The sequence below is a fragment of the Oryctolagus cuniculus genome, chromosome 11 (assembly GCF_964237555.1).
Source record: "Oryctolagus cuniculus chromosome 11, mOryCun1.1, whole genome shotgun sequence".
NCBI classification, from domain to species: domain Eukaryota; kingdom Metazoa; phylum Chordata; class Mammalia; order Lagomorpha; family Leporidae; genus Oryctolagus; species Oryctolagus cuniculus.
The window spans coordinates 22999945-23015461 of record NC_091442.1 but is presented as its reverse complement, the minus strand read 5'-3'; the positions used below and the strand labels follow the sequence as shown (position 1 = coordinate 23015461).

At 49.4% G+C, this 15517-nt stretch overlaps 1 protein-coding gene across 2 annotated transcripts in view; it reads right to left on the bottom strand.

Moving 5' to 3' along the window:
• The window catches only part of EDEM2 (ER degradation enhancing alpha-mannosidase like protein 2), a 31184-nt gene extending 29159 nt beyond the window's left edge, over window positions 1-2025 (bottom strand). The window contains exons 1-2 of one of the 2 annotated variants that reach the window (XM_017341661.3): window positions 1823-2025; window positions 1487-1597 (exon numbers count right to left, since the gene is read on the bottom strand). In XM_017341661.3, coding sequence (XP_017197150.2) covers window positions 1487-1597; window positions 1823-1920 — 209 coding nt within the window. In that variant the 5' untranslated portion in view covers window positions 1921-2025. The remainder of the gene's footprint in view (window positions 1-1486; window positions 1598-1822) is intronic. The other variant, XM_002710786.5, reaches the window with a different exon arrangement.
• Between the last annotated feature and the right edge of the window lie 13492 nt (window positions 2026-15517).

Here is a 15517-nt window from a genome sequence, read left to right as displayed (position 1 = left end):
CTCCGCCTTGTAGCGCTGGCACACCAGGTTCTAGTCCCGGTCAAGGCGCCGGATTCTGTCCCGGTTGCCCCTCTTCCAGTCCAGCTCTCTGCTGTGGCCCGGGAGTGCAGAGGAGGATGGCCCAAGTACTTGGGCCCTGCACCCCATGGGAGACCAGGAGAAGTACCTGGCTCCTGCCATCGGATCAGCACGGTGCACCGGCCACAGCGCACCGGCCACGGCAGCCATTGGAGGGTGAACCAATGGTAAAGGAAGACCTTTCTCTCTGTCTCTCTCTCTCTCTCACTGTCCACTCTGCCTGTCAAAAAATAAAAATAAAAAGTTTTAAAAAATGTGTACACACACACCTATATAATGGCATAAACCAAGGATATTTTTGGAAAGATACACAGGAAAGTTAACAGTGATTGGAATCCTTAGCATACAAGGGGATATTATTTATAACTATTTCTGAAACAGGGATAACGGCACCTAACTCCTAGAGGTGTTTATGAGAACACAAAGAGATGACACAGTAAGATGCGCAGCACAGGCCAGCGTTATACTTGCAGCAACAGCACCCCATGTCAGGGGGCCTGTTTTGAGTCCCGGCTACTCTGCTTCCAATCCAGCTGCCTGCTAATGCGCCTGGGAAGGCAGCAGAAGATGGCCTAAACACTGGGGTTCCGGCCACCCATGTGGAAGACCCAAACAGAATTCCTGGCTCTTTTTCAGCTTGGCCCAGGTCAGGCTGCTGCAGTCATTTAGGGATGAACTAGCAGATGGAAGATTCTCTCTTTGAAATAAACAAATCTTTTTTAAAAAAAATGCTTAACACAGTGTTCAATCAATGTCAGCTTCACCTAATGCAATGACCCTTCAGCAAGGAACAAGACAGAGAATTCCAGTTCCAGCAGGTTTTTAATTCTAGAGGAAATGAGAAAGACAAACCAGTAGACGAGGGAAAATGATTCTGTCAGAGATTGAGGCACACTACAAAAAATAATAAAATAAAATAAAATAAAATAAAATAAAAAACAGGCCTCTTGTGAGGAGTGCGGAGGAGTGACATGTGGAGTGAGGACAGGAATGCCAGAGTCCCGGATGTGAGGTTAAGGGGCAGAGTGTGCTTCAGTCACAGGGAACACCAACTAGAAAGGCCCTTAAGTACTGGGAGTGTCACAACCCCTTCTGGACCTGTTGGCCTACCCACAAAATGAACGGACTGTGTTTTCTGGCCCATGGAGTCCTTCCTATGTCTCCAAAATTCTACCCACGACCTTCCCATAACCTGGTGCTTGCTACCGAGGGACCAGAGGTCCAGCACGCCAGGCTGAGCCATGAGTTTTCTGCAGGCTGCGTGGGAACTGAGCAGAGAGCAGCCCTGGCCCCAGTGGGAGCTTCCGGAAGCGGTGAGGGACCATGAAGCTCCCAGCCACGGTTGAGTCTCCCGCCTAGGACGAGTTCGCCAGATCCCGGCCGCCCCCTGCCCTTCCGCTGGCACTACCTGCCCCAGGTGTCATGCCCGTCACAGGTGAGAGGTCGCAGCTCATCGTAGGGAAAGGCGTTCTCCAGGTAGCTGTCGTAGGCGTGGTAGAACATGGCCTTGACTCGCTCCCTGGAGAGGGGGGACGAGAAATAAGGCTGGGGGCCGGAATATGAAACCAGTTAGAAGAAAGCGGGGACAAAAATGACAATCGCCAGCTGACTTCTGCCGAGGTCCAGCGAGGGGACCCGTGCAAGTCAGGGTAAGGGTCCTGGTATGGAAGGAAAGGGAAGGGACCCGGTCCGCGCTTCCCAGTCCCAACGGGGACTGCAAGAGCGGGAGCCTGACCCTTTTCACCTGTAATGGGCAGGGTCGGGCGCGGTGCCGTCGGGACCTGGCGCACCATGGTGCAGGGGCAGCAGCACGCACAACGGAATGAGCAGCCGGAAAAGCATAGAGCTCGTGTCCTGTCAGCGTCGCCGCCGCCGCCGCAGCAGCCACCGCCACCCGCTCATCCTGGGAGCCGCCGCTGGGTCTTCCGGGGATCTGCGCCACTGCGCCTGCGCGCTGAGAAATCGGTCGCTCACTTCCGGACTACAAGACCCAGAATGCAGTGGGTGGCGGAACCCAGGCACAGAGCGTGTTTGGGTGTATAGTCTTCCAAGTGGAAATCAACGTGTCTTAAGGACAGTGGCTGCTATTGCTAATGTTACCAGCTAATGTTTTATTAATAACCATTCGTTCTTATTGAGAATTTCTTGTATCCTAATATTGTATTAAGCACTTTAAATGAATCATCTCATTTATTTGTTTGACCACCTTATTAAGCACGAGCGAGGGCAGGGACCAGCAGGGACTCGCATTTATTGCCTAACTTTAATGTAAAGATGGTTAGAAAATATTCAGCCTTTGCTATTATTAAGAGTATTGAGTTTCTCAAACGTAAGATGCACTTACATTTATTTTATCCAAATCCACTACTCTTAAGGTTTCCTGGAAATCCCTTGAGTTACAGAAATTCATAACGCACTGTGGGATGTGGTCACATCATCCTGGACCCTCAGGGTCCATCCCAACCCAGAAGCTCCCGCCTGCCAATGTCCTGGACTGTCTCAGTGAGCCCTGTAGAGTGTCCCTGGTGAGAATGCAGATCCTGGGGCACTACAATTCTGAGAAGGCATGGCCCTGCCTTTAAGGTTCCCTGATCGGAAATGACTAGAGAGAGTTTAGTCAGCACCTTATTCCACAGCAACACCTTTGACTTTGATCCTTGTGGTGTGCCTTGGAACCAACCCTGGATTTGAAGTCAGATCTGGACTTTAACAAGCACACCTCACGCAATCTGTGCGTGTGACCTCAGGCAAGTGCTTCCCCTTCTCTGGGCCCAATATCCTCATCTACAAAAGGAGACATTTTTACTAATGGATCTCTGAGACCCTGTTAACTGGAGCTTTCTTTCACCCAGGGTTGTCCATCCGCTTCTCTTTGCTGAAACACTCGGGTGGAAGTGGCTGCTCGTTGTTGTTGTTGTTTTTTAAGATTTGTTTATTTATTTGAAAGTCAGAGTTACACAGAGAGGCAGAGAGGTCTGCTGGTTCACTCCCCAGATGGCCGCAATGGCCAGAGCTGTGCCGATATGAAGCCAGAAGCCAGGAGCTTCTTCTGGGTCTCCCATGTGGGTGCAGGGGCCCAAGGATTTGGGCCATCGTCTACTGCTTTCCCAGGCCATAGCAGAGAGCTGGATTGAAAGTGGAGCAGCCGGAAATGGAATCGGTGCCCATATGGGATGCCGGTGCTGCAGGCATCGGCTTTAATGGCTACGCTACAGCACTGGCTCCCTGCTCAGTTTCTTGAGCTGGAATGCAGGCAGGCATGGTCTCCTTTGAGATTCAGCTTCCTGGAACTGTCCCTCAGACAAGTGTCCTAAAATGCTATCAGCTGATACATCCTGCCTTAATCCTGAGCGATGGAGCTAGCATCGAGGTTAAAAGTTGGGATTAAGGGGCCAGTGCTGTGGTGTAGCAGGTAAAGCCACCACCTGCAGCGCCGGCATCCCACATGGGCGCCTGGGTTCCATACTCTATGAGCTCCTGACTCCAGCTTTCTGCTAATGAAAACCCTGGGAGGCAGTGGGGATGGCTCAGATAACCGAGTTCCTGCCACCCACTTAGGACACACAGATTGCCTTCCAGGCTCCTGACTTTGGGGCCCAGCCATTGTGGGCAATTGAGGAGTGATTTGGCCAACCTGGATTGTACTATTAGCTCTATTGTCTACTAGGAGTGTGACCCTGCCAGTTTTTCTCTGAGCCTCATTTTTTCTCATCTGTAAAACAGGAATATTAATACCTACTCCTAGGACTATGAGAATTCAATGAGCTATTGCATATAAAGCACTTGTCATGCTGGCAGAGGAGACGCTCAGTAATACCAGAATATTTGGGAAACTTTCCCCAAAACAGGGGAGGGAAAGGGCTGTGCCTGGTGGAAAGGAAAGGAGATGATGGTAAGCCGAGATCTGGATAACAACACAGGAGCACTGCGTTCATTTCCAGTAACAACTGTAACCAATTACTATAAACTGGTGGCTCAAAGTAAAATAAATGTATTCACTCATAGTTCTGGATACCAGAAGTATGAAAACAGTTCCACTGGGCCAAAAGCAAGTTATTGGTAGGGCCACACTCGCTCCACAGGCTCTCGCGGAGAATGTGTTCCTTGCCGCCCAGATGCTCCTGACAGCTGGCGATCCTTGGCTTGTGGCTGTCTCACTCCCATCTCTGCCTCTGTCTTCACATCATCTCCTGCTCGGTGGGCATGTGGCATTCCTTCTGCGTCTCTCTTATAAGGACTTTCGTGATTGCTGGTAGGACCCACCTGGGTGATAGAGGATAACCCCCCCATCTCAAGATCCTTAACTTAATTATATGTGCAACTGCAAAGACCCTTTTCCCAGGTAAGGTAACACTTCCACGTTCCAGGGATTAAGATGTGGACTTTGGGGGCTGTTGTGTGCCCTAGCACAAACACTGAGTATTTTTCATATCTGGATCTTTGCTTGTTATGAAATTCACCCTGGCCTCATTATTCTCCTCCATTTATAAATCCTGTAACTTGTCTTTTAGTCTCCCATTCAAAACTCTTAATGTGGATAAAATGTTTCCAGGAAGGGTGGAGCCAGGTTTCCTAGTTTTGTTAGTGGTAAGTCTCCTCATGAGCAAAATTGAAAAACTCATAATTTTTCTTTTTCCAGATTAATGGAAATATACATTTTCCACATTGTCACAGAACAATAAGACCATGACTTATATTCTCACAATTCATGTGACTAATTTCACAGTTTTCTCTGGAAAGCATGGGAACCCCTCCTGCCTCAGGGCTCATGCTGTGTTTATAGAGGGTTCTAGAAGGCTGTAGTCCAAGTATCAGCTGTGAACATTGACTTGTGCAGAGACTCAGGTTAAGGTGCCTAGCCTCAGTGTGTCTCCATTTCTGATTTGAAATGTGGAAATTGACAGCGCCGTAAAGGATTTCTGGGGATAAGGGAGTTGAAATTCTCAGCACAGTGACTGGTACACAGTAAGTTCTTGGTATTAATTCTCTTCCTTACCTCCTCTATGCCTCTTTTGTTGAAATTTTTTACTTATTCGTCTTATTTGAAAAGCAGAATGACAAAGATCTCCCATCCCTAAATGTCTGCAACAGGTGGCCTGAACCCAGCCAAAACAAAGAACCATGGACTCAGTCCAGGTCTTCTATGTGGAGGGCAGGGACCCAATCACTCTAGCCGTTACCACTGTCTCCCGGAGTCTGTGTTAGTAAGAAGCTGGAGACAGGATCCCAGCTGAGACTCAAACCCAGGCACTCCTATAGGGGATGAAGACATCCCACGTAGTGTCTTGGCCACCGGGCCAAATGTCCACTCCCTTTTCCTAAAAGTGGGGGGGGGGGTGGAGGCAGTTATTTATTAGTTCCATTTACTGTGCTTCTGGCCAGAGTAATTCAAGATGTTACAGGTGGAGCCAGCACTGTGGCACAGTAGGTTAATCCTCCACATGCGGTGCCAGCATCCCATATGGGTGCCAGTTTGAGTCCCGGCTGCTCCTCTTCCGATCCAGCTCTCTGCTATGGCCTGGGAAAGCAGTGGAAGACAGCCCAAGTCCTTGGGCTCATGTATCCACATAGAGGAGGCTCTTGGTTCCTGGCTTTGGCTTGGCCCAGCTCTGGCCATTGCGGCCATTTGGGGAGTGAACCAGCAGATGGAGGACCTTTCTCTCTGTCTCTCCCTCTCACTGTCTGTAACTTTAACTCTCAAATAAATAAATAAAATCTTAAAAAAAAAAAAAAGACGTTACAGTCAGTAATTCCTACTCTCAAGGGTTTGAGCCCCAATGTGGGCAAACAACTAAGATTCCAAAATAATTAAGGTACAATCCTTTCCCTTGAAGTGCTTGCAATATTGTTAGAAAGGAAAGCTGTTTATCTGGAGAATACTTGGAATTACAGGGGTTTAAGCCTTCCTGGAGAGGTTGGGAGGGCACTCAGATCATAACAATGCCCAAGACCACAGTCCTTGCACTCTGTGCTGAGTGGAACAAGCCTTGGATGTGGTGCATCACCTTGGCTCTGTTATGGGTTTAACCATCTCTGTGTGATCATGGGCAAGTCATTTTCCTTCTGGGGGACTCAGCCTATCTGGAAAGATGAGACGACCTCCTAGCACAAAGAAAATACTAACATATTCTTACAGAGTTGGTGCAAAAATAGAACTCACACGCGCTAACTGCAGAAATCTCCCCTCAGAAACGTCCAAGAAACAGAATACAATTATAGGACAACATTCCAAAAGGAATTTGAATATTTGCCAACTGGAAAGAAAGGAGGGTAGGGAAGAGAACAAGGAGAAAAAGGCGAGGAGAGGCTGGCGCTGTGGCTTAGCAGGTAAAGCCGCCACCTGCAGAGCCAGCATCCCATATGGGCACCAGTTCAAGTCCTGGCTGCTCCACTTCCAATCTGGCTCTCTGCTATGGCCTGGGAAGGCAGTGGAAGATGGCCCAAGTCCTTGAGCCCCTGCACCCGCATGGGAGACCCGGAAAAACTCCTGGCTCCTGGCTTCAGATCAGTGCAGCTCCAGCCATTGCAGCCAATTGGGGAGTGAACCAGCGGATGGAGGACCCCTCCCTCCTCCCCTCTGCCTCTGCCTCTTCTTCTCCCTGTGTAATTTGACTTTCAAATAAATAAATAAATAAATCTTTTTAAAAAAGAAAAAGAGGAGGAAAAGGAGGAGGAAGGGGAAGAAAGGTGAAGAGAAGAAAGAAAGTCAAGTCGTTTTTGATGACATGATGACATGATGACGTGATGACACGCATGTACACAGCAATGAGCCCCAAACAGCTGCTCCTAGGTCTTCATGGCATCCACACCATGAGTCCCTAGCACAACCCCCTGAGACGGTGCTGTTATCACCACTTTATAGATTTGTTAGAAATTAAGGACGGATTATAAAAATTGAGGAGACATTTAGTCTAACTTGATGTCTCACACCACAATCAGTGGGACAGCCAAATCTGAAGCCAGGTAATCTATACCATACTCTCTGACCTTACTGATAATAACAACAAATGTATAAATACGAGCCAATAAAGAACATAGGATGGAGATCTGGTCCACTTCTATGGCGTCTTCTAGCTTTCGCTTCTACGTGTTGCTAGGGTCAACATTCCCTTGGTTTTGGCTGAGGAGTCAGAGGGAAAACTTCAATTCCCTGAAGCTGGAAGCCAGGCGGTTGGGGTCACTTTGGCCCATGCAAAGCAGCATCTGGGAATCCTGTTTCCAGCATCTGGAGGTCAGCTGGGTCTAGTGGTTTCTCCCAGCTCCCAGAGCAGAGCTTGCACACTGCATACTTTTGCTGCCAAGAAGTTGCTAGATTAGCCTTGGGAAACGGCCCCATCGTTGCTTTGTAGAAACGCCTGAATTGACCCTGTGCCCAGCAGCAGCAAATGTTTATATCAGTGACCTTCCAGTTAGAGTCCAAGGCCATGGTTTTCTACCGCTTACATGTCAACTGAACTCAGACCTGTGGCCACTTAAAACTGGCTAAGATGGTAAATTTTGTCATGTGTATTTTACCAGAATTTTGACCTCTATTTCACACCTTATACTTAAAGAGGAAAGGCAATACTATAAGCTTGTAAAGATACACAGGAGGCCGGCGCCGCGGCTCACTAGGCTAATCCTCCACCTGCGGTGCCGGCACACCGGGTTCTAGTCCTGGTCGGGGCACTGGATTCTGTCCCGGTTGCTCCTCTTCCAGGCCAGCTCTCTGCTGTGGCCCGGGAGTGCAGTGGAAGATGGCCCGAGTCCTTGGGCCCTGCACCTGCATAGGAGACCAGAAGCACCTGGCTCCTGGCTTCGGATTAGCGCAGTGCGCTGGCCACAGCAGCCATTGGAGGGTGAACCAACGGCAAAAGGAAGACCTTTCTCTCTGTCTCTGTCTCTCTCTCACTGTCCACTCTGCCTGTCAAAAAATAAAATTAAATTAAAAAAAAGATACACAGGAGAGGCAGGTGTTGTAGCCAGGTGAGTGAGACTGCCACTTGGGGTACCCACATCCCATAATGGATTGGTTGGTTCAAGTCCCAGCTCCTTGCTAATGCACACCCTGGGAGGCAGCAGATGCTGGGTCAAACACTCGAGTCCCTGCCACCCATGTGGGACACGCTGATGGAGCTCCTGGCTCCTGCCTCTCTCTGTCACTCTTTCAACTAACGTTTTAAAATCTAAAAAGAACAGGAAGAAGGAGGAGGAGGTAGGGAGGAAGAGAAAGAGAAAGAGGAGGAGGAGAATATCTTCATAATCTCAGGGTAGAGACACATTTCTTTTTTTTAAGATTTTAATTATTTATTTGAAAGGCAGAGTTACAGAGAGAGGAACAGAGAGAGATCGACCTCTTCCATCCACTAGATCATTCCATAAATGGCCACTACAGCTGGAACTTGGCCAGGCCAGCGCCAGGAGCCTGGAACTCCATCTGGGTCTCCCATGTTGGGGTAGAGGCCCAAGGACTTGGGCCATCTTCCACTGCTTTCTCAGGTACATTGGCAGGGAGCTGGGCCAGAAGTGGAAAGGCCAGGACTCAAGCCACTACCCACATGGGATGCTGGCATCACAGGCGGCAGCTTAACCCACTGTGCCACAGAACCGGCCCCAGGGAAAAATTTCTTAAATAAGGTACAAAAAGCACAAGCTGTAAGAGAATAGACTGATGAGTTTAGCCACATTAAAAATTGGAAATTCTATTTATCTAGACATGATAAAGGCAAAGAAAAGATAACATTTGTGTGTTCTGTGTTCAGGAATCCAGATTTGGCTAACATTAGAAAGATAAGGCTGAAGACATGGACAGCAGCCAAGCCATGAGTGCGAAGCTCCCACCGACTGCTGGGGCAGGCAAGTGTGAGGGGGTGTCTTCTGGGTCCCCTAAGCCGGGGGATGCCTACAGGGGAAAGTCCTGATGAACTTACACTGTAGCAGGTGTTCGGCCTAGTGGTTAAGACATGGGTGAAGGAGCCCACAGTCCACTTTGAGTGCCTGGGTCTGATTCCTGGCTCTGGCTCCTTCCTTACTCCAGCTTCCCAACAGTGCAAACTCAGAGAGGCAGCAGTGATGGCTCAGGTAGTAGGGTTTTGGCCGTTCACGTGGGACATCTAGATTTTGGTCCTGGTTCATGGTTTTAGCCTTGGCCCAACCCTGGCCATTGTGGACATCTTTGCCTTTGGGTTCCCTTTAGGAAATCATACTTAATGTCGCCCTCCATCTCTGTCTCTGCAGGGCCAGTGTGTTTGCCACCTTCAAAGCCCAGGGCCTTTCGTCGTGCACAGGTGCTGTGTGCCAGCCCTTCTCACTTGTCCTCACAGAACCACCTAAGGCAGAGGGAGGCCCCTTTTGGGGGCTGGCTCTCCTGGACTGGAGTCCTAGCTCTGCCTTTTCCTAGCTGGGTGTCCCCCAGCAGGGCAGGTTCACACTGCTGCACCTCTGTGTCCTCATCTATAAAATGGGAACAACGGCCGTTTCTTGAGACTTTCCGTGGGGCACCAGTGCGAATTCAGCACACAGTGGCCGGTGCGCAGTAAGTTCTCGGCACGTGCTGTTGTTATTATTCCACACTTAAGCAGGATCACCCTCCCTGCTTATCTGGGCTGAGCCTGGTTGCCTCGCCTCAGTAGCTACCCAGGCTGGGAGGGGTTGGCCCTCTGAAGTCCAGCTGGGCACGCCGCCAGGGCTTGGCTGGCCCGGCCCCTGCGGCCCTGGCAGGGCCTCTGCTCACCCACTGGGCTGCACAGCACTGGCCCCAGCTCGCTTCCTGTCTCCCTTATCTCGCTCCAGCATGTGCTCCCAGGGGTGGGAATTGCTACCACTTGCTTCTTCCACTTCCCTTTGCTCTCTGGAACCCTCATTCTTTAGATCTCAGTCAAATTCCGGCAGCTGGCCCAGCGCCCACTGGGCCCTGTGATTCGCTGCCCCTTGCCACCCATTCAGATGCAGCCTGGGTCATGGCGCCAACCCCAGCATTCCTCTTTCTCTTCCACACCTCCCACCCTGGTTGAGGAAGGGGAAGCGTCTCAAGCTGCCCCCACTCACCAGCTCCTCCCCCCTACCCGGTCTTTTCACTCTCTAGTACCCAGTCCCATACCTCTACCCTCTCTGAGTTCAAATCCCTGCTCAGTACCTCCAAGCTGTGTGACTTTCGGACAAGATACTTAACTTTTCTGGTCTTTAATTCCAGAGGAAGTGACTATAGACACGGTAGGAATTTCGGTGTGTTTTATAATTTATGTAATACATCAAGCATGTTGTAGGTATGCATTCAAAAAATGTATTAGTGGAGAGTTATCACAAAATTTTTTAATTAAGATTATTTGAGGGGCCAATGCTGTGGTGTAGTAGGTTAATTCTCCGCCTGCGGTGCAAGCATCCCATATGGGTGCTGGTTCTAGTCCCGGCTGCACCTTTTCCAATCCAGCTCCCTGCTGTGGCCTGGGAAAGCAGTAGAAGATGGCCCAAGTCCTTGGGCCCCCACACCCACATGGGAGACCAGGAAGAAGCACCTGGCTCCTGGCTGCTGGCTTTGGATCAGCATAGCTCCGGCCATTGCAGCCATGTGGGGAGTGAAGCAGAGGAAGGAAGACCTTTCGCTGTCTCTCCCTTTCACTGTCTGTAACTCTACCTCTCAAATAAATAAATAAAATATTTTTTTAAAAAAAGATTATTTGAAAGGCAGAGTTACAGAGAGAGAGAGAGAGAGAGAGAGAGAGAGAGAGAGGAAAGAGAGATCTTCCAGCTTGCTGGTTCACTCCTCAAATGGTTGCAACAGCTGGGGCTTGGCCAGGCTGAAGTCAGAAGTCAAGAGCTTAATCCAGGTCTCTCACGTGGGTAGCAGGGGCCAGGCACCTGGGCCATCCTCCAATGCTTTCCCAGGCTCATTAGCAGGGAACTGGCAGGTGGCCATTTTACCTACTACGTCACAGTACCAGCCAGGATCACATACTTTTTTTTTTTTTTTTTTTTTTTTTACGATTTATTTATTTTATTTGAAAGGCAGAGTTACAGAGAGGCAGAGGCAGAGAGAGAGGTTAGTCTTCCATCCACTGGTTCACTCCCCAGATGGCCACAATGGCTGGAGCTGCACTGATCTGAAGCCAGGAGCCAGGCGCTTTTTCCAGGTCTCCCATGTGGGTACAGGAGCCCAAAGACTTGGACCATCTTCCACTGCTTTCCCAGGCCATAGCAGAGAGTGGATTGGAAGTGAAGCAGCTGGGACTCGAACTGGTACCCATATGGGATTCTGGCACTGCAGGTGGTGGCTTTGTCTGCTACATCAGAGCGCCAGCCCCAACATACATTTTTATATCTTCTGTTTGGGAGTTCATTCACTTTGCATCACAGAGGCAGAGGTTTGAGTGTAGCTTTTGCTGTGTGGCCCTGGGTAAGTCACTGAATCTCTTGGGGCCTCAGTTTCTTCATCAGTGATGTGAGCAAAACCCCCTCAAAAGGCTGGCATCCACATAAGAGAAACTGTTCATTTAAAGAGCTGGACACTGTGCGTGGCCCGCAGTGCTACCTGCACTGATGGTGGTCGCTGTTGTCTTCCTGTTTATTTTTCAGGACCTTGCCGTGTGAAAAGGGAGCTGGGGAAACAGCTGCTCACTGCTGTCACTGCCACCACCTCTGTCCGGGACAGAGCCCTATGGAGGTGGCTTCCCTTGAACTGCAGTGACCAGGCCCCAACTGCTTTGATGGAAGATTCTCAGTGCTCAATTCCAGACTGGCTCAGCCGCATATTTCACTACCCTCCATTCCCAAGAACCCTCCAGACCTTCAAAGGAGAAAAAAAAAAAAAAACGCAAAGCAAAAAGATGCACAACCACACTAGGAGCCAGATGAACGCAAAGTTAAACTGAAATGAAGCGCAGCTTTACGCCAAGGGCTGGCGAGGATGTGAGCGAGGGAACTCCCACCCACGGCTGGCACTGGGGATCTGTATAACCTCCCTGAGTGCAGACTGCTGGCGCATGCACCCCATGACTCAGCGACTCCCCTCCCAGGTCTACACCTCCAAAAACTCCCCCAAATACACACAAAACGCCGTGCCCAAGAATGTTCAGCCCAGCACTGTTTATCACAGCGAAAACCTGGAGAAAGCCTCAAATGCTTAACCACAGAGCATGGATAAGTAAACCGTGGTGTATTCCTTTTTTTTTTTTTTTTTTTTTTTGGACAGGCAGAGTGGACAGTGAGAGAGAAAGACAGAGAGAAAGGTCTTCCTTTGCCGTTGGTTCACCCTCCAATGGCTGCCGTGGCCAGCGTGCTGCAGCCGCGCATCGCGCTGATCCGAAGCCAGGAGCCAGGTGCTTCTCCTGGTCTCCCATGCGGGTGCAGGGCCCAAGGACTTGGGCCATCTTCCACTGCCTTCCCGGGCCACAGCAGAGAGCTGGCCTGGAAGAGGGGCAACCGGGACAGAATCCGACACCCTGACTGGGACTAGAACCCGGTGTGCCGGCGCTGCAGGCGGAGGATTAGCCTAGTGAGCTGTGGCGCCGGCCCCGTGGTGTATTCCTAAAACAGCAATGAAAATGAATGGACCTACATAGCAGCATGGATGGATTTCATTAATACGTTACATGAAAAAAGCAAATTGTAGAGGAAATATACACTTTCATACCATTTATGTAAAGTTCAAAACATACAAACACTATATATGTGTGTGTGTATATTGTTTAGGGACGTTGTGCATATGTATATAGAAGTGTTAAGAATGAAAAGTAGGGGCCAATGCTGTGGTGTCGCAGGTTAAGCCTCTGCCTCTGATGCTGGCATCCCATATGGACACCAGTTAGAGTCCTGGCTGCTCCACTTCCAGTCCAGCTCCCTGCTAATGTGCCTGGGAAAGCAGTAGCAGATGACGCAAGTGCTTCGGCCCCTGCACCCATGTGAGAGACCTGGAAGAAGCTCCTGGGTCCTGGCTTCGGCCTGGCCCAGCCCTGGCCGTTGTGGCCATGTGGGGAGTGAGTCAGCAGATGGAAGATTTCTCTGTCTCTTCTTCTCTCTGTCCCTCTGCCTTTCAAATAAATTTTTAAAAGAATATTAAAGAAAAAAAAAAAAAAACAAAAACAGAAGAAGAAACAAAAAGTAGCACATTTCCATTTGAAGTGGTTCCTTCCCAGGCAGCAGGGGCAGAGAGACAACTGGGGAGGATGCACACAGGAGGCTTGATTATATTGGTGATATTTTGTTTCCTAGGCTGGGTGGCAAGCACAGTAGCATGTTTGCAATATAATGCTTTAAATTCCACATGTGAAATTTCTCATAAAATTGTTTATAAAAGGCAAAACCGTATAATTGGTAACGATGTAAACCTTTCCTGCTTCCAGTCCAGGGTAAGGAGGCCACCGTCCCTCTTGGGACCTTAGACCACTGCGCGGAGCCGAACAAAGGAAAGGCTTGGCTGCTGTTTCTTAGCTCCTGTGTGCAAGCGGAGCAGTGAGCATGGATGCTCTCACGCCCTCGTGCACTCAGTGTACAGAATGGAGCCGGCTGTACGTCCAGGGTTTGCCCCAGATACCACTATGACACCGGTTCTCTCTCCAGGGAGAAACACATAAAACAAGAAGGCAAACTCGCCCCGCAGCCCCGTGCACCGTGCCTTGTTCCCCCCAGGTGCGCTCTGTGCTCCCTACGCAGGGTCCTCAAAAGCTCAGGGAAAACGCACACGATCTCTGCATTTCTTCCTTGGTTCACAAACCTCTCTGAAGTACCTTCATTTACACACACGTAACCTTTAAATATGAGGGTGGAATTAAAGAGGTATTACTTAGAAGTCAAACTTTCACAATTAAAAACCAGATGGTGGGGCCGGTGCTGTGGCGCAGTGGGTGAAACCCCTGGCCTGAAGCGCTGCCATCCTATATAGGCGCCAGGTCGAGACCCAGCTGCTGTGCTTCCTGTCCAGCTCTCTGCTATGGCCCGGGAAAGCAGTAGAAGATGGCCCGAGGACTTGGGCCCCTGCACCCACGTGGGAGACCTGGAAGAAGCTCCTGGCTCCTGGCTTCGGATCGGCACAGCTCTGGCGGTTGCAGCCCTCTGGGAAGTGAACCATTGGACGGAAGACCTCTCTCTCTCTGCCTCTCCTCTCTCTGTGTAACTCTGACTTTCAAATAAGTAAATAAATCTTAAAACAAACAAACAAACAAAAAAAAACAGATGGCATTGTATGATACGCATGGTTCCACACTTCCCTTTTCTACTCTCAGCATCTCATGCACTTTCTTTCATGTCCACACATCTCTCAGAATGACCTGTCACCCTCCTCCACGGCTGCCGAGTATTCCACGGTGTGATATACCATAATTTAAAGTTTCATTTTTAATTAAATAAGAACACACACGCAGACACATTGCATCCCAGGCCCCTCCCTGGAGAGACACACATTGCTGTATTTGCTACATGTTTTTTCAGGTTCATCTTCTCCCATAAAGAAACTGGTGGTTTCGTTGCTCTGTGTGTGGTTAATGCATAAACAGGTCTAAACTGTACCTGATGGTCTGCCACTCACTCTTGGAGATCTGCACACGTCACCACTAGCTCAGTCGCCGTTTATTTAGCTGATATTTACTGTGTGCTATGCATTCTTCTAGGCACATCATCAAGTGAAGTGGACAGCCTTTGCTCTCACGGAACTTATATTCTGGTGGGATAATCAGCCCATAAATGTGCAAATAAACAAGCAATATAATTTCAAGTAGGGCTAAGTCCTATGATGAAAATAAAGTGGGGACTGCATGGGAGAGGTGGTCTATGTGTGTGCATGTGTATCTACTATACAGGTGGGGGAGCTCTTTGTGTGTGCTTAACTACTGCATAGTATTCTACAGTTTGGATTATCATAATTTAGGAAACTGAATTTAAAACTTTAATACTTGCTTCCTAGAGTAAAAAGCACATTTTAGGGGCCAGCAGTGTGGCACAATGGGTTAAGCTACAACCTGTGATTTGGCCATCCCATTTTGGAGTGCAAGTTTGAGTCCTGGCTGCTCCATTTCTGATCCAGCTCCCTGCTAATGCACCTGGGAAGGCAGCAGAAAATGGTCCAAGTGCTTAGCCCCTTGATACTCATGTAGGAGACCCAGATGGAGTTCCAGGCTCTCAGCTTCTGCCTGGCCCACCCCTTTCTGTTGTGGTCACTTGGGGAGTAAACCAGTAGATGGAATATCTCTTTCTCTCTGTCTCTCTTCTCTGTCACTCTACCTTTCAAATAAAATAATTTTTAAAAAAAATAACATTTCACAGGGCAGGTTAAGCTCTCACGTTGGAGTGCCAATTGCAGTTCTGGCTGCTTCTCTTCTCATCTGATGCTTCCTAGGAGGCAGCAGATGACGGCCCAGTAACTGGGTTCCTACCACCCCATGAGAGACCCAGTCAGAGGCCAGGCTCCTGGCTGTTGGGGGTATTTGGGAAGTGAACCAGCAAATGAACTCTCCCTGTTTATCTCATTCTG